The sequence below is a fragment of the Pavona decussata genome, unplaced genomic scaffold (genome assembly GCF_977016875.1).
Source record: "Pavona decussata unplaced genomic scaffold, jaPavDecu1.1 SCAFFOLD_185, whole genome shotgun sequence".
NCBI classification, from domain to species: domain Eukaryota; kingdom Metazoa; phylum Cnidaria; class Anthozoa; order Scleractinia; family Agariciidae; genus Pavona; species Pavona decussata.
The window spans coordinates 290,001-314,250 of record NW_028145594.1 but is presented as its reverse complement, the minus strand read 5'-3'; the positions used below and the strand labels follow the sequence as shown (position 1 = coordinate 314,250).

Below are 24,250 nucleotides of genomic sequence, written 5' to 3'. Positions count from 1 at the left end.
ATTTTGGCCTTCTGCTCTGCCTGTTTCTCATCTTGAATGGCATAAAACAAAACAAAACATCAATGAAGCCACTAAGCAATAGTAGCAACCTATATTTTGCTTCTCAAGAAGCTTGCAGGATTGAAATTCAATCTTTTCACTCTCTGGCACGGCGTCCAGCAAAACACCAAGCAGTCGGAGCTTTCCAGAAAGGCTTTATTACGTGCAAGCTTCTACTTCATGGCTCTCTAGCCTTGTCTCTAATAGCGCTCGCCGGAGATGTTGAACTCAACCCTGGATATAGGAGTTTGGAGGATGTTAGGAGTTCACGAGGATTGAGAATTGCTCATCTAAATATTCGAAGCCTGAGGAACAAATCAGACTTGCTGCGCCTGGAGGGTTTGGATAACAGAACGATCGATATTCTTACACTCAGTGAGACTTGGCTGGATGACTGCTATGAAGATTCTCATGTTATTATTCCAGGATACAATTGCATTCGCCTGGATAGGTCTGGAGCCAAAGAAGGATTTGGTGGAGTAGCAATCTATGTAAAGGAAGACTTGTCGTTTCGTGTTAGGAATGATCTTTACTCAGCCGCAAATGAATGTCTATGGATTGAGCTATCGCGCACTAAATGTCGCCCAGTATTGATTTGTTGTGCATATAGAGCTCCCGGTTTTGACTTTGCGAACTTTATTTCAAACTTGGAGATATCTATGACGAAAGTTAACCTGGATAAATGTGATTTCGTGCTTCTTGGCGACCTTAATGCAAATATGCTGCCATATTCAAGAAAGAAAGAAAAACAAGAGCTTAAAAAATTTGCAACTTCACACGATCTTACGCAACTCATTGCTGAGGCCACCCGAGTGACGGAAACCTGTCAAACTTTGCTTGACGTGATTTTAGTGAACAATGATCACCGCATCACTGACTCCGGTGTTGTTCCTGTTTCGCTGAGTGATCACTACCTCGTCTATTGTGTTTTAAAAACAGGTGTAATTAAGGCACCACCGAAGACAATTGAATACCGCTCTTATAAAAACTTTGATGCGAACACCTTCCTAGCGGACTTGAATAACGTCCCATGGCACATCATTGAAAACGAGGAAGACATCGACGACGCTGCGTTTATTTGGAATCAGTTGTTCTCTGAAATAGCTGACCTGCATGCGCCTGTAAAAAGGCGAAGAATACGAGGTGTTCCGCTCCCGTGGTTGAATGATAAAATCAGCGAGGTGATGAAGGATCGTGATTTTCACCATCGTAAAGCTGTGAAAACCAACTCTGCTTTTCACTGGGCTCGCTATAGGAAGCTAAGAAATAGGGTCAATCGTGAAGTCAAGGCAGCAAAATCCAAGTATTATTGTGACTTGATTTTAGAGGCAAAAGGGGATTCAGGGAAGATCTGGAAGGCGGTGAATGAGGTGTCTTCGCGCAAGACTAAATCCTCGAGCCCACAATGTATCGTAGTTGATGGTGTTGAACACACCACTCCAGCCTCTATTGCATCCGTGCTCAACTGTTATTTCTCATCCATTGGCAGAAGTCTTGCAAATAAAATATCAGCTGCTGCTATGTTCCCAGTCAGATCGGCCACGAAATTACAGTCTTTCTCGCTTGACGAAGTTGATGAGAAAACAGTACTCAAGCATCTGCTTTCTCTAAAGACAATTAAAGCTTTTGGCTTGGACAACATCAGTGCGAGACTTTTAAAGTGTGACGCGCGTGCTATTTGTCCCTCGATCACCAAGTTACTGAATCTCTCTATTCGCAGTGGCAATTCTCCTGAAATATGGAAATGCTCGAAAGTGGCTGCACTTTTCAAAACTGGAGATAGGACAGATGCGTCAAATTATCGCCCAATTTCTATTCTGCCAACAATGAGTAAAATTCTGGAAAAAGTCGTCCATTCCCAATTCTATGACTTTCTGAATTCAAATAACCTCATTTCAAGCAAACAATTTGGCTTCCGTCCCAAACTGTCTACAACATCGGCTCTCACCAGTTTTGCAGATGAGGTCCTATTGCATATGGAGAGTGGAGAACTGTGCAGTGCAGTGTTCTTAGATCTGACCAAGGCATTCGATACCGTTGACCATACGATCTTGCTATCTAAATTGTCGGCTATCGGTGTCTCGCCCAGCACTCTACAATGGTTCAAGTCTTATCTGAATCATCGTAAACAGCGGACTGCCTGTAGCGATGCTGTGTCTGACCCTCTCCCGATGACCTTTGGGGTGCCACAGGGGAGCATTCTAGGACCGCTTCTCTTCTTGGTTTACATTAATGACCTTCTGTTGGTTATAAAGAATTGCGAGGTGACTTTGTATGCTGATGACACGGTCCTGTACTACTTCGCTAAGGAGCTACACCTGTTAGAAAAGGTACTGAATGATGATCTCTTGCAAGTTGCCCAGTGGTTACATGGAAATAAGTTAACTTTAAATCTTACTAAGACGAAATCCATGATTATAGGCAGTAATAGGAAACTTGTTGGTATTTCCTCTTTCACGTTATCTATTTTTGACACTGATATAAATTCTGTAACTAGTTTTAAATATTTGGGAGTTATGTTGTCTTCAACTTTTACATGGTCCGACCATATTGAGTATATTTCATCTAAGGTTAATAAGAACCTTGGTCTTTTACGTAGGATTAAGTATTATTTACCCTATAATGCCCGGTTACTTTTTTATAATGGCTTAGTGCTACCTATTTTTGATTATGCTGATTTAGTCTGGGGTGACAAGGACAATGTCTCACTTATGAAGGAATTGCAAATTCTGCAAAACAAAGCAGCTAAGTTGATATTAGATAGATCACCTCACTCCTCATCCACTGATGCATTAACAGGCTTGAGATGGCTGAATCTTGAAGAACGTAGGAAATGTCATCGATGTATATATGCATACAAGTGTATTAATGGACAACTTAATCATTCTTTGGACATTGTAAGAAAGAGTGATATGCACTCCTACAATACGCGCAATAACGATACTATCAAGCTCCCCCAAATCAAATATAATTGGGGAAAACATCGTTCGCGGTACCACTGTTTCAAAGACTTTAATGAGTTAGAGAGAACTGTAAGAAACTCAGCAAGTTTTCCAATTTTTAAGAAGTGCCTTTTTTCTGCTTTTTATAATTAAGTATTTGTTTTTAATCTTTGCAGTGTGTATGTTGTAATTATTTTTATATCTCGATTTTAGCTTAAATTTTTATATTTTTAATTGTATCATATATATCGATTTTAGCTTAAATTTTTTATATTTTAATTGCATCATATAACATACATCTAGTAATAGGACCTCTATGTAAACCACTCTTGTGATGGAGCATCCTATTAAAAGATTGTTATTATTAAAGGGAAAGCCAAAAAATTAACCCGCATCACAGGCAATCGCTGATGTACATGCGATGTCAAAAGGTTTTCCAAACCCCATTTACACGCACTAAAAAATCGGCACAGCACCCCAAAATTTCGGTACGGTGTCGCCAACTTTTTGGCACGGCACTCCTAATTTTGAACGTGTAAACATAGCGTGCCCAAAAATACGGCACCGGTGCCCGAAATTTTAGGGGTGCAGAGACCGCCTCGCACGGTTAAACAAGGCACCGTGCCGAAAAATGTGTGCGTATAAACGCTTAGCAGTGCCGTTCCTGTTTATTTTTTGAGCAATTCCAAACATATTTGGGCAATATGCGCATGCGCGGCAATTACAAAATGGCGGACGACTTAAGCGGACGACACAGTGGTTGCTGCGAGTAAGTAGAAGAATACGAATAATAAGAAGATTAAGCGCGGAGTAAATTGGGCGGACGAGGCCACAGATAGATTAATAGAGCTGTGGGAGGAAGAAACTATACCGATTGCCTTAGGGATATGAGTACCATCAATGGCGCCTGCGCACATGGGAAATTGCCATTTGTCATTGTCAATGCGCATAACTTCATCCAGCTCACCCCCTTGAGCAATTGCGATGAATCGTGATTGCAGTTTTTGAACTATTACACTTGAAACCTCTTTTACGCAATTGCACACAAATGACTTGGATACACCAAACAGATTTGCAATTGTGCGGTATTCAGCCGTTGAAGATAGATAATAAGGTAAAATTGCAAGTCGACGCCTTGCAGTGACAACTCGGCGCATTGATGTGTCTCGTCGCGTGATATCTCCTTCAATCTCATTCAAGATGAATTGTAGCTCGAGTTGTTCGAAAATTCTCATACCTCAATGTATTCATTAATCTTCAAACTCAAAATGTTTTGCTTTCAAAATTAGCCAAAATTAAAGTTTTGGTAATTTATTTTGAATAGGTGAAATAGTTTTTCTGAGTTCGAAATCTTTAACCTTTTTGCAAGATTGAAACTATCCCGGACCACGCGCGCGTGTTTCAAAACAACCGATATTTATCGCGCGTAGCGATATTTTGGCGGCTATAGTATCGCCCTTTTCGTGACACCCGACACCCGCGATTTGCACAGAATACCATCTTGTTTGATCGACTGTTCATGTTTAGTGACAATTTCATAAATCGAGACTCAATCGAGCATGATAAAATCACTGGACCAGCTTTAAGGAGGCAAAACTGAAAACAAAAAATTAATCTAAAGGAAAGAGGGTAGAGCTGAACAGGGGTTTACCTTGGAAGAAAATGACCCGAGGAGCATCAGGGAAATGGATTCTGCAAGCGTAATCAGAAATTTGCTGACTGAAAGGTAAACTATTTCCTATTAGCAACCGATTAGGTGCTCTAGAGTGAACATTCGTATCTTAAAAAGCTTTGCTTTTGGATTTCAGTCTCTTGATTTCAACATAAAGGGAATTTAGATTTGCTAAAATTTGCAGTACCTTCGCCAATCCGGCATCCTTCGATTTACTTCCGGTTTAGTTCTGTTACGAAAATCAGAGAGGATGAAACGAAACCCAGGATAGATAAGTACAAACTGGGGGGATTAGGTTAATTGTTCGCTGCTTTGGATGATATAGATTCTGCAAACTAAATGATTACAAGCGTCAGGCCGAATTGTGCAGAAGGTGTTGATAATTTACTTCCTATCAAGTTGAACTTATCAATGATGAATCACTTTGAAACAAGCTTTTAAGCTTATGTATTAATGGTTGCTACAGTTTTAAATAAGAAAAGATTCCTTCAGACTTTGCATTTTTAGAAAAGAAATCAGGTTACTATGTAGTGCCTTAAAACGTTTATTTCTTACATTCATCATATCATGAAATGATGGCTTATTTTTAGTTTATAGGCTAATTAAAGTGGTTATTAGCCCATTATCTTTTGAGGCCGTTGTAAGGGAAAAATCTACTTACTATAATAACATAGCATATGTTTGGTCTTATCCAATTGAATTCGGTCAAAAACCATTCAGTGTGAGTGTAGTTCAATCTATGATATCATTGGGCAACGCCCATAGTCACATTAACCCAACAAGGGCCTCTTCATATGAGCCTGGTCAACCAGGCTCAGGCTCGGTTTCCGAGATCTCACCTAGCCACTCTTTTCTTTACAAAAATTTTGATGAGTTCATATGAAAAGGCGGGCTGGCCTGGTTACCAAGATCTCAATTTTTGCAATTAAGATCTTGGTAACCAAGCTGGAAATTTTTCCCATATGAACACTCCAGCCCAGATACCGGGACTGTCTGTGACAAAACATTTTCAACTGCACAATTGGTTTGTAAGGTCCACTGGTATCTTGGGGGCCTAATTTGGACATTTTTCACCTCGGTAAGCAGGTAATCCCATATGAACTTAAGACAAAATTTGTCCCGCCTACTAGGCCAGCCTGGTTATATGAAGAGGGGGTCATATGAAGAGGCCCTAAGAAAATGGAGTAATTTGTGTATTAATTTTTTTTCAGGAATTTCTTATCATCCTGTTTCATAAGCATTTTCAACAAAAAAAATGTAATTAAGCTTGCGTTTTGCATTTCAATAAAAAATTTAAAACATAAGAATAAAAAATGTGTTACTTAATTTGATCAGCTTTTTGCTTCTAACTGTTTTTGTTTAATTTGCATTTTTTGCAAAAAGCTTGCTTACATTTTAAAGAAAAGAGCTTCTTATTTAATTGACTTTGAAATCTGGCAGTCAGACTTTGTTCTTGCCCAAAAATGTTCATTTTTGTCGGCACCATCCAGAAGTTGAATAGGTGGATCTCTAAATATTGCAAGTGTGGAGCAGAACCTGCATCACTATAAATGCATTGTACATGAAGTTACATGTGCAGTCTGGAGTGTGGTTTTCATTTATAAATTACTTTTCAGTTTTAGTACTTTATCTGAAGAGGTGGCTCTTGTTACCAAACCTTTATTTAACCAGCTGTAAGCCCAGTGCTCTTAAGGAATTGAAATCAATTCCAGAGCATTCTCTTTGTGACTTCTTTAATTACCTTCCCAAAATTCTGCTTGTATCGTTTTTAGTGTCTTGATTATAATTATAAATATAATATAATATTAATTTTATTTTTTAATAGTCTTAAGTCTCGCCCGCATGTGACATGTCTCCAACAAACGAAATGGGCTTTATCCAAAAAAGTTTATATTATCAGAAAATCTGGTATGATATTAATCTCTTAAGTACATACATGTAAATTGTAATCGCATGGGCCGGTGCTCACTCAGTGCATGAGCACATCTTTCAAAGGGCTACTGTTTGAGGTGACATTGACTGTCCTTTTAACAACCTGAGCAGAAGTCATCTCAGTAAAGTAAATTAAGCAATGAAAAAAAAAACCATAGCTTTCATTTTTGGGTATATTGACTTCTTCCATACTTTATTAAATTATGGCAACTGATCACATTAACTTGTTGCATGAAGTCGCATCACAAGTAAATTCTCATGTATTTATGAGCCATTATAAACAAACAAATTTTAATAGACAAAACTTGCAAGCCAAGTTTGGCACAATTTGCGCACATTTTAACTAATAGGGTCTAATCCTAATTTCTTTCCGAGCAAAGTTAGGTCTTCTCTATTTTATCAGGAAAGGTGATTTTATCAATTAATTTGGAAATTCTTACAAGTTAATAAATTTGGCATTTTCCTCTAATTTGAAAATTACTTTTCCGAATTCCATTAAAACAAGCTAGCTTACACACAAACACAATTAAGAAATAGCTACCTACAAAGCCAAGCATTATTAGGCAAGAAATTTGACAGCAATCATCTGCCTGTTAATAGTAAGCACTTTTGTCTGTTTTAGTGGACTTGATTATAACAAATTTCTTTTGACCTGTCCACAGATACGTGACTAATACAGCAGAGTGTTTGAAAAAAAAAATCTCAGCTAAGTTCAAATGCCCCCTCTCTCCTCTTGTAGTCTCACTTTCAGATGTAGTTAATTCAGATTTGCTTGATTTCATAGACCACCATTAGTCCCTTATTTTTCTTACATATGATAAAGCAAACAGGATGCAAAATTGTCTCCTGGGAGGAAATGTTGGCAGAGGGAAGGGATTATTACCGTATATTTATTCGATTAACCACCCTGGGTGCTTATTTAATTTTGGGCCTTTGACGGTGGGCGCTTATTCCAGGGTGGCGCTCTTTTCCCAACATTTTCAACAAGCCACTAGGATATTTTTAGAGAATAACAAACCGAGGTATAACAAGCTTATTTCGCTTCAAGAAGACAAAACAAAGTACAAAATCTAACATGCACAATATAAAAGATCATTGCATGACTACCGTATATAAAACCAATTTTGGAACACAACTGACGCTTCTCTTATAATTTTCACACTGTTTTTTTTTTTTTTCTTGGGAGGGGGTGGGGTGGGACTTATTCGAGGGAGGGTGTTTATTAACTTTTTAGGCTTTCAGGGTTGGTGCTTATTCAAGGTGGGCGTTTATTCAGAGGTAAGCGGTTAATCGAATATATACGGTATATGTTATTGTATTAAATACATAGGTTGTTGACGCTGTCTGAGACAAATTAAAGAAAAAAGATCAAACCGTGTTTGTTTTTGTTCTGAAATTATGAACATCTAATGTCCTATATATTTGATAAAAGGACAATAATTTATTAGATAATGTTAGGCTCCCCATTAATTATTTATTTTTTGTGGGTGGGATGGGGAGAGAAAACTGCATGAGCCCTCCCTCTGCCTGCCATTTCTTTCATACTGTTAATTAGCATTTTTGGATGAACCCACCCCAGCCCCCTTCCCACTTAAGCACACCTGACTCTGCATGCTGTCAAAATTAAGTAATGTTTAAAACACAAGCAGCAGTGTTTGGCGCATTTGATCATATGCACACGCTAATTTGCGCCATACAAATATTAATTATTATTGTCGGGATTTAAAACCACAAGGCGCAGCCGAGTGGTTTTAGACCAATAAAACAGGTGCTGCGAGTTTTTTGAATGGCTTCAAAAACATTCCTGGAAAAGCGTGTGTCAAGAGAGTTCATAACAATGATGCTTTTGTGAACATTGGAAATTAGCATATGAGAAAAACATTAAGCACTGCATACTAAGAAGGAGGAGGTTTTATCGGGTTTTAAAACAACTGCATGTGATATTTTATTGACCATTTGATAGGTCAATGGGCTTATTAATGAGTTTTTGAATGGACGTTTAATATCTTCTTGCAGTCATTATATTTGCAATCTCTAATAAAATTTATAAATGGAATCATGTATCAGCTTGTTATAAGGTACAAGACACAGTCATGACTCTAATATTATTACAAAGAAATAGAAAGTTGTTTTTTGGTGGCTAGTTAACAAATCAAAGAAGGAGAAAATTAATATGGATTTAAAGAAGGCCTACAGTAGAAGTTCCTAGACAATCAGAGTTTTGGGTTCTCAACAATAATACTGTCTGACATTTTTCTGACTATATGAAAACATAAGATCATAATGATCCACATCACCAGTCACAGATTTATTATGCATCCCAGAATTTCCTGATGGTAGTGATCACACATGAAAACAATTCTTTTCTGTAAAGGTCGGTAACATATTAGCCATGTGTCAGGCCCTGAATAGGCTGGTTTTCAACTGGATTAAAGTTCAGTTGCTCTTAAAAATTTATGGACCAGACACTGGTATACAGGATTTGGTTATTTAGCCTGTCCTATAACTCATTAATGATATCAAGTAGTAGCCCAACTTTATTGTAATGTTTTGACTGGATAGCATATTAATGTCATTAGTGTCACCTGATGCACTCACTGAGTTGCCAGGAATTTGAGGTAGATCCATTTGGGGAGTAAGGGGTTGGGGTGAAGTGTAGAGTGGGGCTGGGGGGTGTGGGTGTCAGGGTGAGTGTTGGGGGCTGAGGGGTAGTGGGGGGAAGGGGAGTAGGAATGAGGGATGGAGGGTGGGAGATAAGGTGGTCCTATGATCTGTCGAGGAATAATAAGTCACTGCATGTATTTGTAAAACGTGTTTGTGAGAACCAAAATTTAATTCTAGTTTAACATTAATCATGTGTGATGATAACTGAAGAACATACAGACATAGAATAACAAAAACAAATAGGCCGAACATCATGCAAACCAATTCATAAAATTTATTTCTCTAAAAATTAAGTGCACATGTGAAGCCATCAAGTTATTTTTTTGTTACAGATTGTCAATGGAAGAGCTTTCCAAGTTGTTTGCATGCCTCATCAACTTGTCACATGATCCACATTTTTTTAATGTTCATGTCCACACAATTGTTGCTCAAAAGTAACCAAAGATTTGGTACCACAGTGGTTTTACCAGGGCAATTATTCTACATAGTTATTAGAACTGTTCATTGTTTCTGCAAACCTGGGTTCAACTTACTCCTCACTCCTGGCCCCTCTCCCCTCACTCCTCACCCTCACACCTCACTTTTCATGCTCCCCTCACTCCTCACTCATCACCCCTAACTCCTCAACTCTCTCCCTTCACTCCTCACTCCTTAACCCTCTCTTTTTACTCCTCACCTCTCTCCCCTCACTCCTCACTGCTTACTCCTTTACTCCCCTAACTCCTCCCCAATCGTCTCATTCTTCACCCCTCTCTCCTCACTCGTTACCTCTCATGCCTTACTCCTCACTCCTCACTCTTTACCCTTCTTTCCTCAGCCCTCACCCTTCACCCCTCTTCCTTCACTCCTCAGCCCTCACTCCTCACTCCACACTCATCATCCCTCACTTCCAACTCTCTCCCTTTACTCCTCACCCCTCACTCTTCACTCCTCTTCCCTCACTCCTCAGCCCTCACCCCATACTCCTCACTCTTCACCCCTCTTCCCTCAGTCCCTCACCCCTCGCTCATTATCCTTCATTTCATTTATTTTAGGTAATGTGAACATGTGTTGAGTTAGTTTAAACACCCAAGTTTTCATGTAGAGATGTACTAGATTTACCCTCTCCATTGTGGATCTAGAAGGGAACTTGTGACATGTATGCAGACCCACCCCTCCCTCTCACAATATAGAAAGGTGGTCTTTGCTTTCAGTTCTTACCACAGGGCAAGGATACCTTTTTAAGAGCTACTACACTACTGCAGGGTTGTAAACATGCAGTATAAAAAACTACTCCATTTAGGGTAATTAGGGGCCCATTTTATTCCTCTGGTTAAGGGGGCACTCAACCCGTGAGCTCAGTTGATAGAGCACCTCACTACCATGCGGCAGGTCACTAGTTCAAACTCCGGCCGGACCAACACTTGGGTGTTTAAATAATTGAGGAGAAAGTGCCGCCTTTGTAATGAAATCTGCAAAAGGTTAGATTTTCTAGGGTTTCCAGATAAGGCCAGTAAACCATGAGTACCGTCTCACAACGGTTGTTTAGTAATAATCTGTGGGATGCTAAAGAACCCACGTGCACACAATATTCACAAAGAGTAGGAGGTGTAGTCCCCAGTGTGGTGGTCTATCTTCATCTCTGACTTCATTTGTCTTTCACATTCATGTATGGGTTGGGTGAGTGGGAGAGTGATATCAAATATGGAATGGACTACATAAAAAATGCACTATGCACACTGCATGTCATTGATACCGGCTTCCAGTGGCGCCTTTATATTCTGATGTCCAATCTCAACCCACAGAAGAATTTTAAACCGCCATGGAACTATGTGATACATGCAGTATGTAGATAACTTAATTTAGCATTATTATCATTACCATTTTTAAGAAAAAAGGGCATTCACTTGCTTCCTTTTAGTTATGGCATGTCTCTTTAAATCTCCCCCTCCCCCTCCTCAAAAACTGTTTAGAGGAACTGGCAGACCTGCATGTACCAGTAATTCACCCAGCAAGCAGAAAACAATCTCTGACTGGAAATTAACTTTCAGTGTCCCTTACTCTGCAGGAAACTCTGGCCTGAAGAACTGGTGGACTAATCACTTGTACGTTTCTTTGCTATTGGAGTAAATTTAACAAAACATATCCACGGGAGTTTTGCAAGACACCCAAGTAGAATTGATTTGTGAACACAGCTTGCCAATCCTTGCCACTGGTACAAACAAGGTACAAATTTTAGAAGCAAGGGTTGATCCATAAGCTGATCGTAAACTGCATCTCATGAGGAGTCGGAGTGGGGAAGGGACTTAGAATATGTTATACTTTAGCAGTCACAGTCATTAGGGGGACTCTGAGAGAGGCTGATGCGATATATGGACGAATCCATGGTAGTGGCTTGTGACATAACCATTCCAAGATGGGTATATAGAAGAGAGTTTGTTTTCAATTTAAAGTCGCCCCACCCGAGATCCTTTATCTGATCAATTTCATTAAAGGACAGAAAGTGACCACATGCATGTCATTTTGAATGAAACTAGAACTAGACTGCTAACAATCTCTTTCTTGATAGTCAAAAGGACACGCTAAGGGGAAGTTAAGGAGCAAATTTTCAAAAATCTTGAGTGAGTGAACCAGCCTGGACGAGACCCTGAGCTCCAAGGCTTGCTTGTTTTAGCTTGTTGCTCACATAATTGCTTTAATATGCTCTCTGAAACTATCAGGAAAGGGACCGGCAGCAGTCTTTAGTCTAAACACAACGACCATGATTAAATAGCAATAAGAATAGCATTTTTTTTTTCATCGTGATGAATTGATTCCCCATTTTGTTGACAAGTGGATTGTCTTTCAATCAAACAATAGAGGCAGTTTTTACTAGAAAAGCATTTTCGAAGGGGTAAGTTGGGTGCAACACCAATCCACCAAGAATAGGATAGAATAGAATAGAATAGAATAGACTGTTTATTCACAAATACATCGCAGTCATTAGACTGAATTGCGTATTTTACAGAGAAATATATAAATAGGCAAACGTTAAAACTAATTACAATCGTATGTACATGATATCAAAATATAAGTATCTAATGGGATTAAAATATGTATGAGGAACATCATACAGACAAAAGATATCAGCTGGCAGATATTAGGCCCCGTTCAGACTAGGTGCCCGTTCCCGGTTCTCGGGCACGGGTACTAGTCTGAACAGACCTTTTTGTCGGTGCCCGAGCAAAAATCTGGGCACCGTGCCCGGGCACAGGCACTACCTCCAAAGGTAGTACTTGGGCACCGTTCCTGGGCACGGGCACTGGTGTGAACAGGATTTTGTCAGTTCCCACGTTTTTCCCTCATGCCTCCTTACGATACAGCAAACAAACTGGCGGGCGCTAAATTGACGAAGGAGAAAACGATTGCTCCTTGGGCACCAAGAAGTCTGAACAACGTCCTTTTTAGTGTCCGGGCACAGAGCTCTGGCACGGGCACATAGTCGGAAAAGGGCCTTAGTTGGCTTGTGAATAAAGTGTGAGGTACTTAGCTTTGTGAAGACTGATACCCAGGCCCCAGATTTCCATTGCTTTTCTCCTCAAACAGAATTGAGCCGCAAAGCGGCAACAACGAGCTGTTTGAGGGAAAAGAAGAAAAAAAACCTCATAGATCAGGGTAGAGGACTGATGTCTTATGAATAGGACACGGACTATTTCAGTCGTCGAAATTGTATTCAAATTGTGAGCATTCATATGATAGCTGTTGCTATTAACTGGTGCTGATTATTTTTCATTATAATTAATGCTCAGTCTGGTCGCTATTGTGTTTGAATGTGATTGAACTTCTAACGGGTGATTGTTCGAGGGAAGCTTCGGAGCAGTTAAATTTCCTGAATTCCTGTTTACACAGTGAAACCCTGTCTTAAATTCAATTCCATGGGCCGCGGTGTTATGGTCATTTCTTTTGGTCAAAGCACTAGTTAAACGCAGTTCGGCATTTTCTGATATAAAAAACTCTCACTCGTGGCCAGTTAGCCTGCGAACGCAGACGTACTTCCGGCTGTCGCTTCTTTTTGGCGAAGAGAAGCGACAGCCGGAAATACGTCTGCGTTCGCAGGCTAGTGGCCTGTTAACAGAGTCCCACTGCATTCTGTGTAAAGTTGCTTTCAAATAACGTTTGCGACTAAAGATGAAATCTTCAGGTTGATCGTTACCATTCGAATAAAGGTCACTTGATCACTACTATAGACGTTTCTCGTAGTATTGTTTGTTATGTTATGCAAAATTGTGCCAACTTCTGAGTCCCTTGTTGAAATTCTAAAGTGAGACATTCAAACAAAAGTTGCCATGTGAGCTGTTCTAACTCTGCCCTCTGAAAGTCTGTGTTACTCTTTCACAGATTGTTCCTGTGCTTATCGTTACAACCATGTCAAGAGTGGAGCCTGAACAAAGAGTTCACTTATCCACGAGAGAATTGTTAAACGTAACTCTTCTTGGCAGTGAGTGGACCTCATCAGCTGGTGGTTTGTCCACATTTAACAGGGAGCTTGCGATTCACTTGGCACAGCATCCTGAAGTGCAAGTCTCCTTCCTTGTCCCGGAGGGTTATTGTAAATATGAAGACAAAATAGAAGCGCAGGGTTATGGGATAACAGTTGTTAATGCTACGAAATGTGTAGGCTTTGAACCTCTCGATTGGTTGAGCTTTCCACCTGATTATCTCAAGACGGATGTTGTTGTTGGTCATGGTGTAAAGCTTGGTCGGCAAGGCCAAGTCATACGGAAAAGTAAAGACTTAAAATGGGTGCAAGTGGTGCATACTGCTCCAGAGGACCTCAGCAGGTACAAACGTTACCCTAATCCTATTTCAAAGGGTGAAAAGAAGCATGAGGATGAAGTTGGTCTCTGTAAACTGGCTGATCTTGTTGTGCCTGTTGGACCCAGACTGGAAGAAGCTTATTCTTCGTATTTGCAACGGCGTAAAAAAGACGTTTTTTCAATCACCCCAGGGCTTTTTGAAAGGGAATTTGGGGATTTAGAACAGGCCCCTAAGGAGAATGGCGAGTTCAAAGTTCTGTTATGTGGTCGTGGTGATGATGAAGACTTTGAACTAAAGGGATACAGTGTTGCTGCCAAAGCATTTACCAATAATCAGCTGAAAAAGAAACCTTATCAGCTTATCTTTGTAGGTGCAACAGACGGAAAGCAGGACGAGATAAGAGAAAAGCTTCTCCAGTGTGGTATCACTGAAGAGCAACTGATTGTGAGAAAGTTTGTGCAAAGCCGGGAAGACATGAAAGATCTGTTGTGTGAAGTGGATCTTGCCATCATGCCATCCAAAGCAGAGGGATTTGGTCTCATTGCCCTTGAGGCCCTATCAGCTGGTTTACCCATCCTTGTGGGTAGAAAATCGGGATTTGCTAGAGCAGTAAAGAGTTTTTCATCTGGGAAATCGTGCATTGTTGATTCAGATGACCCAACAGAGTGGGCAGAAGCTATCGAAGGCGTCCGGTTGAGACATGGAGTGAGGCTTGAAGAGATCAAAGCACTGAGAGCATCCTATGACAAGAGGTACAGTTGGAAGGAACAATGTGAGACACTCGTGGAGAAGATGTGGAGATTGGTTCATGGTATGTATTTTGAGTGGTATTTTTTACCCTAATTTCAATGTGAAATGAAACGATAATCCCAAAATACTGTGGGAGTAAATTGGGATCTTGAAAACCTTGCGCTTGTCTTCACCAGTGGGAAAATAAATTAGAGATCCTAATAAGATCCCAAATACTAAAAAAATGTGACACAACTGCAAATGGGAAGCGTAATTCTCATGTGCCCAAGTATTTTACTAGTTCCCACATTTCTTACCGCTTGTTTTTTTATCAAGTGGAGATTCGCAGCCCTGTACCGTTTGTTTTCTCAACTCGTTTGAGCCTAGACACCAACTTTGAGTGATGAAACTAAGAATCTTGAATGATGACAGCACAATAATCAAAATTGTATAAAAAAGGCCAAATACCGGTAAAATATGCGTATCGAGTCAGTTTGAAAACACCGCATATCAGGCAATCCTTATTATAAGGAGCTAGTCAACTGGCGTTTTAACAGCAACAGACTCAAAACTGACACGCTAGAAATCTTCACCAATTGACTTGCTGCTTATTGGAGTTCATTATAACTCTTTACTTGATTATACGTATAAGGTTGTTTGCGAAAAAAAACAAAAACAAAACAAACCAGAACGACCAGATTACAAGTGAGAAATCTGTGACTGTTTAATTCAAGGACTTGTAATATGCCTGCAGTAAGGTATAGTTACATCTTCGTAATTTACTTTTAGCCTTTACCTACATGTATCACTATGCTTTACTCACTTTTTGTACAGAGCACAAGTTTCTAGTGGTAATTGATAAATTGGAGGAAAGACCCAGACAGCAGATGGCAGTGATAAATTCGAAGCATAAATGGTATAAATGTGTCTGTTTATGTATTTGGTTTCCAGAGGAGTCTGCTGCAGAATCACTGAAGTCAGTTTGCGAGCTTCGTTTAAAAAGGAGCGTTTCTGAAACCAATGAAGATGTAGTAGCCCCAAGCAAGGGATCTTATTCAAGGAGGTCAAGACGTATTTCAGAATTCACTTTTTCTCAAGGTACAGTTGATTAAGGCAGAAATGTGTTATTGTTATAATTCCTTCATAAGACGGAGCTGGAAGGGAATAACAGTAATTTTAAAGAATGCCTGAAACGGTAAAATAAGCCTCAAACGCACAATAATACACCAGAGATGAGTCAGTTTAATTCATTTTATTAAATGAAAGTTAAATTTAGCATTATTTAACCTTCGGAATCGACAACATATTATTCCCCATACAAAGACTTATAACACGTTTAAATTCTCAACGGCTGCCTGTAGCCCAATACCGCTTGCACTCAAAGGTCATGGTCCCACTAGTGATTAATTATTACACGCTCTAGTGACGCAAGCTTGGGCTGCCTGTGATCAAACTATTTAATTTATGTGACAAACATCCTGCATATTGGTAGGATTTTCAAGAATCCTAATTGTATGCTGAATGTTTCTCATGTAACCCTAGTCCCACGAGTCTCCTATAGCTTATTGGTAGTTCATCTGAACTAGTTATTGGAAGGTCATAGGTTCGATTCCTGTTTGGAGAACTTGGATTTTTCTTTTTTCGAGTTATGCCTGTTTCACTGATTGACTAATACATCATTCTTGAAATGATTTGTTTTTACCACGTTTAGGCATTATCTGTGAATTTTGACATGGCAGACACCAGCTAACCATCTAATGAGTTCTGTTTGTATATTTATTTTGTATGTTTGGATTATTATCTAACCAGAAGACGCTCCTCTGCAAACGGAATCAGATCAAGATGCGGGTACAAGGTGGGCTGAGGCAGGCGGAGTAGAAAATAACCTTGACTCTCCCTCTAAAAACCCTAAGCAACATCGGGGAGCAGGTGCAATGTGGACTGAACCAGGGGTCAATTCAATAAAGAAATTACATTTGTAGTTTTTACGCGTGTAATTTACACGTGTAAAGTCCGACTTGTAAATACAAGGATTCAATAAAAGAATTTTCCACACTGGAATTTACACGTGCCTCCCTAGTCAGAATACACGTGTAAATTACAATTGTAGCCTTACAATTGTAAACTCCGTTTGAATACATGTGTATTTTTTCGAATGCAAAATTTAAATATCTCTTCTGTCCTTTTAATATATATGCGGTTCTCCTTCCTTCGTTCTCAGTTATATATTCTTGAGACCATTGTTGAGCATGTTATCCAAGCAACAAAAGTTACTTTTAGCCGAGCTTGTGAGGGACCACAAAATGATAGTTTTAGCGCCATTTTCGTCGACAGTGACGAAAAAGGCAAAAAAAAAAAAAAAAGACGCGTCAGTGAAGTGCACGTTTCTACCGCTGAAACTGGCAATGGCAGGGGTGGCGCACCAAAAATGCTACCCAAGTAGGCAGTCTTAAAAACAAAAGGCCAAGAAAAATCAAAGGTGAGGCTCTGCCATCAGTTAGAAAGGCTAAGGGGATATCATCAACTGCACATAACAAGGCAGCAGATCTAGAAGACGACATACTGCACCTTAGAAAAAGAAAACTCCAACTGGAAAATATCGAGCTGAGATTGGAGATAAAAAGGCTTAGAAAAGATCTTGACAATGAAATAATTTTATTAAACAGCGTCCAAAATGGCATTTAACAAGACGATATCAGTAATCGTTTGGACAGTTGCTGAACTTATTACATTTATATTATAATACTTTGAATATTGAGTGGAAAAACTGTAAATTGCAACCTGCGAAAGGTTTTTGCACTTATCTTTAAAATAAGAACATGGTTACCAATTAACCTAGCATAATTGTGACCTACAGTTTCTTTTTCTTTTCCTAGTAAGGTACTGAGATGTGCACTTTTTGCAAAATACATGTAATGAATATCGTCATTGAGTAACAAATGACATATTAATCTGTCCCTTCCAAAAAATATGGCGTATTTCGTCGTGGACTGTTCTCTTTTGATGATATTGAAACAGTTTAAGTTTTGAAGTGTCACTGGTATTATTTTTCGCACTCATAGGAAGTGCTGGAGCAACTGCTGTTGCCTGTCCTCTTGTTCCTCTGTTGTCGATATCTAGCTCATCGTCGTCAACGTCGAGATCTGCATCGTCAAGAGGATCATCACCGTTATCACTAAACAGAATGCAGAGATTGTGCAGTATAACAGCACACTTGATAAGCTCGGCAGCTCTTTTCATGTTTCTCACTCCCATTCCCATCTGTAGAGCATAGAACCTTTTCCTAAGAATGCCATAGAACGCGATGAATGATATTCCATACTGTTGATACGGAGATACCATGACAAGAGTGCATTACGTGATGGAAGGAATTTGTACCAAGGATGTCAGTGGAGAAATACTAAAAGTTGCTGTCTTGCCGTTAGTGCTCGGTTACATCTCGTTCTGTTCCAAACGCGGGCCTATTAATTCCAAAAGATGGCCGAAGGCGTCGACAGGGAGACGAAACTTCTCTCGAAATTCCCTTGGCTTTTTGGACCTCAAACAACCGTCTTTCCTCAAACTTCCTAGGTCGACGGATTATCTGACGTCTCAGGAGGTCGTCGAGTTCCTTTCAAAGACGACATGTTTTTACACTACAATTTGTTTTTCTGAAGTCTTACTCAGTGTGTTTACAAGTGACAAGCGACTTGTATTTTGCACTTGTAATTTACAAGTTGGACTCTTGTAAAAATACAAGTCGGACTCTTGTAAAAGTTTTATTAAATTGGATTCTTACCATATTTTACACGTGTAGCGCTACACCTGTAATTACAAGTCGGACACTTGTAACCTGAACTTGTAACGATTTTTATTAAACTCGTCTCTGGCTGCGCTTGTAAATACAATGGTCCGACTTGTAGATTACAAGTGTGAAAGTTTTATTGAATTGACCCCAGGCCAGGCCGCCCATGTAAGCCGTACAGCCTCTCAGTTTCCAAAACGTGAACCAGAACATAGAACGAATACAAGCTGGACTAACACAAGCTCTCAAATTCAGATGGTACGAATACTTTTTGGTTTTATTTTTTTCTTTTGACTCTCGGGGAGTCCTCCAGTTAGTTTGTTTTACGCGTTTTTGACGTCACCTCGAGGTTTGAAGTAACATTAACCCAATGTGATAGTAAATTAGTTAAAGGGAAAGTTCTAAGTGCATTTTGACTTGTTTTGGTTAAAATAGTGCAAGACAACCTTGGCTTAGTTGTAAAATTTTATAGAACAGCAAGAGAAAGAAATCAACTAAATTCCTGAGAGGAACAGATCATGAACGTTCTAACGTGCGTTGGAGACAAAAATGCGAGAACTTGAAAAACGTTTGCCTAACCTGTTTCAAGTTCCAATCCATTTCGAGCCGGTCCATCTAAAGCCAGAGACTATGTGGACAGCTTCAGAACACTGAAGTAATAATTGATAGCAAATCTGTCCATTAATTTTAGGTTTCTGTCGACACAAAAACGTTTGGCTGTTTTTGAAATGACACAAGATCTCGGCGATACTTCCCCTTAAACCAACGCAGGGAGGTATGAGATACGATGAAACTGAGAAGAATAGATATGTACGGCAATTGTTACAACATCAGAAATTGATCATAATATCGTTATATTGCTTTCGAACGATATGTGAACGTAAGTTTTACCACAACGTAATCTCAATTTATTAGTAACTCCTTGTTACCTGAAAGTAAAGTGACTTAATGGAAATGGAAGGAAAAAATTCGTCCAGAGTGAAAAAAATAAACGCAAACGAAAACTGAGGGTGACACTGGACTTAAAGTCAGTATTATAACTCATTACTGCCCATTAGTTTGATAATATTAGAAGACAATCATCCCTTTTTGTTTACGTCATCCCTCCTAAAAGATAATTAAAATTTAGGTCGTCAATGTTTTCTTGTTAATAACTCAGGGCAAGATGCAGGAAACGAGCTGCACAATGAGAACTGAAAGGACCAAAGTAAGTTCAGATAGAAATAAAATATTAAAAATTAACAGATGAAAAGTTGTTGCAGTTATGAAAGCAACTTAGAATTAAAGACGGTGGTATGTACTCATGATCTCTGCGATATCGGTGCAGTACAATCCCTTCTTAAGTGGTATTCATAACTACGATGGCCTTTCAGTTATTTATCTTTTATACCCAGCACACATATACATGACGTTTCATTAATTTTAATAATATTCAGTTTTGCTAAGTACCACGTTTGGAAAACACGCTATTTAAAACAAGGAGCGAACACTCACGCTGAAACTGCGTCACAGTAATAAAGCGATATGATTGGTTTATTAGTTTGTTATTCATTTTCTAAATATGGCAGATACGAGATTAAAATATTCGTACGCTTTTGTCAAAAAAAAAGTATATATATGGGAGTTATACTTTTATACGTTATGGGTTTTTGCTTCTCGACAACGACGAACTTACGTACTGTTGAATGCATAGGTATATTGAACCATGAATCCCAAAAACAAGTGTTAAATAACTTTCGGTGCAATTTTCATGCAACTTCAAGGGTCATAAGTTAAAAGTCTTGGGAATTGTTTTTTTTTTCTCTTTAGACTTGCACCGCAATTGCTCTTTCGTGATGTTGAGGTAGCTACCTCGGGTACAATCAGCGTCCCAGTCATTTCAACATATTTTTCCAGTGATATCAAACTAATGAAAGACATGATCTCCAAAGTTAACTTTTCTCGGTTTAAAGACAACTTCTCCCACAAGTCCAGTAAGATATTTTAAGTCTACTAAGAAGTATTTGTTTGCTTGTGTTGGGGCATCTCTGCTGTTGTAACGCTGCCGTGAAATTGTTGTAATTCTATTTCGTCATCATTCAGTGTAGGGATTCCATGAGAGTGCACAATCCAATCCCAGAAATCAATGCGAATCCTTTCCCGCTCTCCGGCGGACGTGTTTTGATCAAGCTCTGCGAAGTTTCGCTCGAAACTACAGAAATTTTCAAGTTTAAAGCAAAGAAGCGAAGATAACATCCTTGTCATTGCGACAAAAGTCGACTGGACTTATTCTTTGCGATTACACGGTCACAATATACTGCAATCAGTCATGATCGAAGCACATGGCGGCAATGGGGCACGAAAATTGGAGATTCTTCAGTCGTGGGCTCACAGAGTTCCGCACGGGACAACATACAAACTATAGACAGCGGAAAATCCGTTTCTCGAAAGAAGTCAACGAGTGAAACTACCGCTAAAACCACGACAAATCAAAGAGCCAGCTCGACGGCCAAAGGTCAGTCGGCGGATGTCTTGACAGGTCTGAATGAACTGAAAGACAATCTTTGTCGTCGATGAACCTCGGCAGTGGAAACCTTCACTCAGGTGAGACCATCTCGCAAGAGAAAAAGAGGTGAAATGAGTGAATCGGAATCCAGCGATCAAGAAGATTCCACTGACCCTGGAATGGCGGAAACCCGTCAGGCGACATTAGCAACCAGGTCAATGACCTTCTGCAATCAACTGAATCCTCAAAAAACTGCTCAAAAGCTAACGAGGACGAAGTTCTAGGAGAACTCTCCAAATTGTACGAGTCGGAAGGAACGATAAGCGACCCAATAAATGCTAAATTAGCTTCGCTTGTTGACAAAATGGTCAAAACAAGCCTCTCTGAAGAGAAACTAAAAGAAAAACATGAGAAATACAACAGACCAGAGAACTGTGAAAATATGATAAATACAAGAGTAAATCCAGAAATCTGGAGCAATATCAGATCGAATACCAGATCTCGAGACCTGAAGATGCAAAAGCTTGAGACAAGCCTTCTAAAGAGTATGATTCCTATTGTCAATATGTCTGACAAGTTACTGGAGTTGAAATCCAGCTCCAAAATGTGCATCTGAAACTAATGTGTCTGAGTTTCTTCAACTCTCACTTGATTCTCTCGCTCTTATGGACCACTCTATTAATGAGTGAGGTCAATACAAAGAGGCGTGAACTTATTAAACCAGACTTGAAGGATCAGTTCAAACAACTTTGTGGCTCGCATACGCCAGTAACAAAACTGTTATTTGGGGATGATTTGCCCAAGTCGGTAAAGGAAATATCTGAAACCAATAAAGTGGGCGTCAACGTTTCGCCGAAACCACCGACTCATTACAACAAACAGCAGAAAAGATCAAACTTTCCTCATCGCCAACACCATCAGAGTCAGAAGCCTTTTTATGAAAATATCAGGGGCCAGGGAAGAGATCACGCCTGGACCTTAAAAAGAAGGGCAAACCAGATCAACACTAACTGTTGCCAAACCTCAAGACCACCTACATTTTCAGGTGAGTCTTGCTAATTATATTGATCATAACAGTTCAGTTAATGTACCATATGTTGCTTGTAGACTGAAACAATTTGTCTCTGCATGGCAAACCATAACTTCTGACTATTTCATATTCAGTTCTATAAAGGGAGTCAAAATTGAGTTTGTTGACTATCCAAAGCTGACCATGATTCTCAGAGAATACAACTTTGATGCAACAGAGGTTGTTATCATTGACAAGCAAATAGAAGAGTTTTTGCAAACAGGAGTCATTGAGGGTCCCCAATAGGTTTTTCGGGATCCGGAATTTGGCTTTTTTAAAGGTCGGGATTCGGGATTTTAACGGAAGAGAGCGACGATATTCGGGATTAGAATTAGGGACGGGAAGCAGGATTTGACGATTTTACGAAGCAGGATGCGGGAAATGTAACTCTAAAGAAGCGAGATCCGGGAAGTCCGGTGTCAAGAATGTACAATGAAAATCTAGTTGTCACTGTCAGGATGCCTGAAATTCACCTAAGGAGAGAGATGAATTTTACAAACATACTGGTTAACATCTCGTTCTTTACAAATGGTTGAACAAACTCGTTCCCAGGGTCCTCTGAAGCTGGGAACGAGGTTGGTGGTTAAACAGGAAATAAATTGTTATAAACAGGAGCCTACCGCTGTCACCGTCCTGGACGAGAAAAGAAATTTACGGGTCCTATGTCTTTACAGATAAAATTTCTTCAGTGCTCGCTGAGACCTTGCAGTTAACTTGAGCCGATAAACCTAAGCAAATGCCACAGAGCTAGCGTACGCAACGGCATAAAGGAACTAACTCAAACGGCTCCGAATGATAAGAAAACTTCCATTCGGTAAATTTGAGTAGTTTCCGTCATGATCAGAATCTAAAGGTCAACAGAGAGATCTCACCACATTTTGATCAAAAAGGAAAATCTCTCAGAAACGTACACAGGAAAGCACTTGATCCTGAACTCTAAGGCCAGCAGGAGTCGTGTTTGGCCTCAGTCACCTTTTCAATATTATCTGTTGCAGTCCCACGTCGTGGTACGTGAGAAGCAATGCTCTTCAGACTTTGAAGGTCATTATCCCTGACTGAAAAGTTTTCCAAGGATCAGCGTGATAAGAAAAGCACCCATCCCCATTCAGCTGAGAGAAAAAAAAGGAAAAGAACAAGCTCAAAAAAGAAATTGTTAACTGAATTATTGACTGACGTGATTCGCGGGAAACTTTGAGAAAATGAACGATGTTGGTGGAGAGAAATAGAATAAATAATCTAACAGCTAATTTCTCGGTAACCGAAGACCAGTGCAAAGATCAGTGCTCAGATTTGCAGTGGGAATTTTACATCCAACTGAAAATGCCTTTTTTCGTCGAGGTAAGGGGCTTGAAAGAAATTATGACCTGACCGGGATCGGGATTGGGCTAAAACAGCGGTCGGGATTACGGCATTGAGGGAAATTTTTTTCCGGGATGGCGGGATTGAAGAACCCTATTGGGGACCCTCGTTATTGAAACAACAGCACATTGTGAAGGAGAATATATTTCAAATCGTTTCATTCTGCCAAAGAAAGATGGCTCATATCGTCTGATTCTAAATTTGAAAAATCTGAATCAGTTTGTACAATATCACCATTTCAAAATCGAAAACCTTAAAAGTGCCATTACTTTAATGAGTCCAAATTGTTACATGGCCAGCATCGATCTGAAGGATGCATACTATTCTGTGTCTATACACAAATCACAGGAAACATCTCGGCTTCATATGGAAGAACCAGTTGTTTCAGTTTACTTGTCCTCCTAATGGGTTACGTAGTGCTCCAAGGTAATTCACAAAATTGATGAAATCAGCATATTCAACTTAACGTTGCAAAGGTTTTGAAAATGTTGGATATATCGATGATACATACCTTAAAGGTAGTACGTTCCATGATTGTGAGACAAATGTGTCTACTACTGTCAAGCTATTCACAGAGTTAGGCCTCACCTTAAACATGGCGAAGTCAGTCCTCATCCCAAGCCAGTTCATTACTTTTTTGGGTTTTGTGTTAAATTCTGTTCAAATGACAGTATCTCTAACCCCTTCAAAAGCCATGAAGGTAAAATCAAAAGCAGTTGAACTGCTTCACAACCAGTCCCCCACAATACGGACTGTATCTGAAATGATTGGCTTTATGGTTGGCTGGGGTAATGCATGG

At 39.6% G+C, this 24,250-nt stretch overlaps 2 protein-coding genes and 1 pseudogene across 2 annotated transcripts in view; all 3 read left to right on the top strand.

Moving 5' to 3' along the window:
- Window positions 1-4,508: 4,508 nt before the first annotated feature.
- Window positions 4,509-16,736, top strand: LOC146462757 (uncharacterized). Its single transcript, XM_085085255.1, has 5 exons — window positions 4,509-4,707; window positions 11,297-11,454; window positions 13,606-14,836; window positions 15,706-15,852; window positions 16,564-16,736. The coding sequence occupies exons 3-5, from the start codon at window positions 13,633-13,635 to the stop codon at window positions 16,734-16,736; spliced, it is 1,524 nt and encodes a 507-aa protein (XP_084941381.1). The 5' UTR covers window positions 4,509-4,707; window positions 11,297-11,454; window positions 13,606-13,632.
- A 1,958-nt stretch (window positions 16,737-18,694) lies between these two features.
- LOC146462754 (uncharacterized) overlaps window positions 18,695-24,250 on the top strand; it is a 10,429-nt gene continuing 4,873 nt past the window's right edge. The window contains exons 1-2 of the mRNA XM_085085249.1: window positions 18,695-18,796; window positions 19,698-19,745. Coding sequence (XP_084941375.1) covers window positions 18,794-18,796; window positions 19,698-19,745 — 51 coding nt within the window. The 5' untranslated portion in view covers window positions 18,695-18,793. The remainder of the gene's footprint in view (window positions 18,797-19,697; window positions 19,746-24,250) is intronic.
- LOC146462756 (uncharacterized) lies at window positions 20,374-23,638 on the top strand (annotated as a pseudogene).

What these genes read in the sequence shown, in the direction of transcription:
- LOC146462757 (XM_085085255.1), top strand. Translation starts at nt 13,633, where the DNA reads ATGTCAAGAGTGGAGCCTGAACAAAGAGTTCACTTATCCACGAGAGAA. An exon ending in GATGTGGAGATTGGTTCATG is followed by an intron (nt 14,837 to 15,705) that starts GTATGTATTTTG and finishes TTTGGTTTCCAG; the next exon opens with AGGAGTCTGCTGCAGAATCA. An exon ending in AGAATTCACTTTTTCTCAAG is followed by an intron (nt 15,853 to 16,563) that starts GTACAGTTGATT and finishes TTATCTAACCAG; the next exon opens with AAGACGCTCCTCTGCAAACG.